We start from the raw sequence: 1090 nt of genomic DNA, 5'->3' as shown, positions 1-1090 counted from the left end.
ATGACTGCTTCTTTGTCTTTGAACAGGAGGTGTAAGCAGCATCCTTTGCCCTCTTCCCTGTCTCCAAGGAGACGCCCTGCTGAAGAGAGAGAAGAAGGTGACCCAGGTCCAGACACTGGTGCTCAAAGAATATCTCAGTAAGTACTACATTTAAAGAGTTCTTGAAAAGAGAACAAAAAACAAAACAAATTACAAAATGTACTGTAGTTCTGGGAACAAAAAGTAGGTGGTGTACAAGTTAAACATTATGTAGGCTCAGTTGAAGTCAAGCAGATTTGATCACCATTTTTGTTTTGTTTTAGTACTACCATTGTGCTTTCATTAATTGCTTGCATGCTATTGTATGATAATAAGCAAGACAAGCTCTCAGAACAGAACCTTGAGCTTGCTAAGATTTGAAAATTGAACTTGTATGCCCTCAAGCAGGAATGGAGAAGTGATCTACAGTATTACAGAATAGGAGAGGAGAAAATGTGTTTTGGAGTTTCATGGGACCAGATTTTTCTCATAACAGACACATTTTTTAAACCTGTCCAACAACTGGGGTGTCTTCTCATCAGTAACATTGTTTGACAATTAGGAAAAACAAAGGTGACTTTTCTGACTCTGATAGTTGCTGGCTCATACCCCTCTTTAATTAGTCCTTTTCACCATCTCATCATCTTCATGTTATTCATACGGACACAACCCCTAATTGTGCCTAGTAAATCTGAGTCCTCATGGTTTTGAGTATCAACAAATACTGTTTAATTTACAATGCCATGGACGGGAGAACACATATCATTTGCTTCATGTCTCATATCTTAACAGGTCTTAAAAAATACAAAACACTTAAATTTATCTCATTTGATGAGTTATAAGGGCTAAAAGAATAAATCAAGCAACTGTTCAATCAGCCTACAAACTAGTCCACAAACTGGCAAAGATTTATATAATTAAGATGTGCTGCTTTTCTTTGTTTTATGTCATAATGAATTGAATTTCTATAATGTTGGTGAGAACAAGAATTTGGAAGTTACATTCTTCACTATTATTTTTCATTTCATTGGCAAAACTGTGTGTGTGTGTGTGTGTGTGTGTGTGTGTGTGT

General features: G+C 36.3%; 1 protein-coding gene across 1 annotated transcript in view; it reads left to right on the top strand.

The window, feature by feature from the left end:
• The window catches only part of mtbp (MDM2 binding protein), a 28228-nt gene that overhangs the window by 15263 nt on the left and 11875 nt on the right, over positions 1-1090 (top strand). The window contains exon 13 of the mRNA XM_032518895.1: positions 27-137. Within this exon, the coding sequence (XP_032374786.1) occupies positions 27-137 (111 nt within the window). The remainder of the gene's footprint in view (positions 1-26; positions 138-1090) is intronic.

Source organism: Etheostoma spectabile, chromosome 6 (genome assembly GCF_008692095.1).
Source record: "Etheostoma spectabile isolate EspeVRDwgs_2016 chromosome 6, UIUC_Espe_1.0, whole genome shotgun sequence".
Taxonomy (NCBI): Eukaryota; Metazoa; Chordata; class Actinopteri; order Perciformes; family Percidae; genus Etheostoma; species Etheostoma spectabile.
The sequence above is the reverse complement of the archived record's forward strand: the minus strand, read 5'-3'. Positions and strand labels throughout refer to the sequence as shown.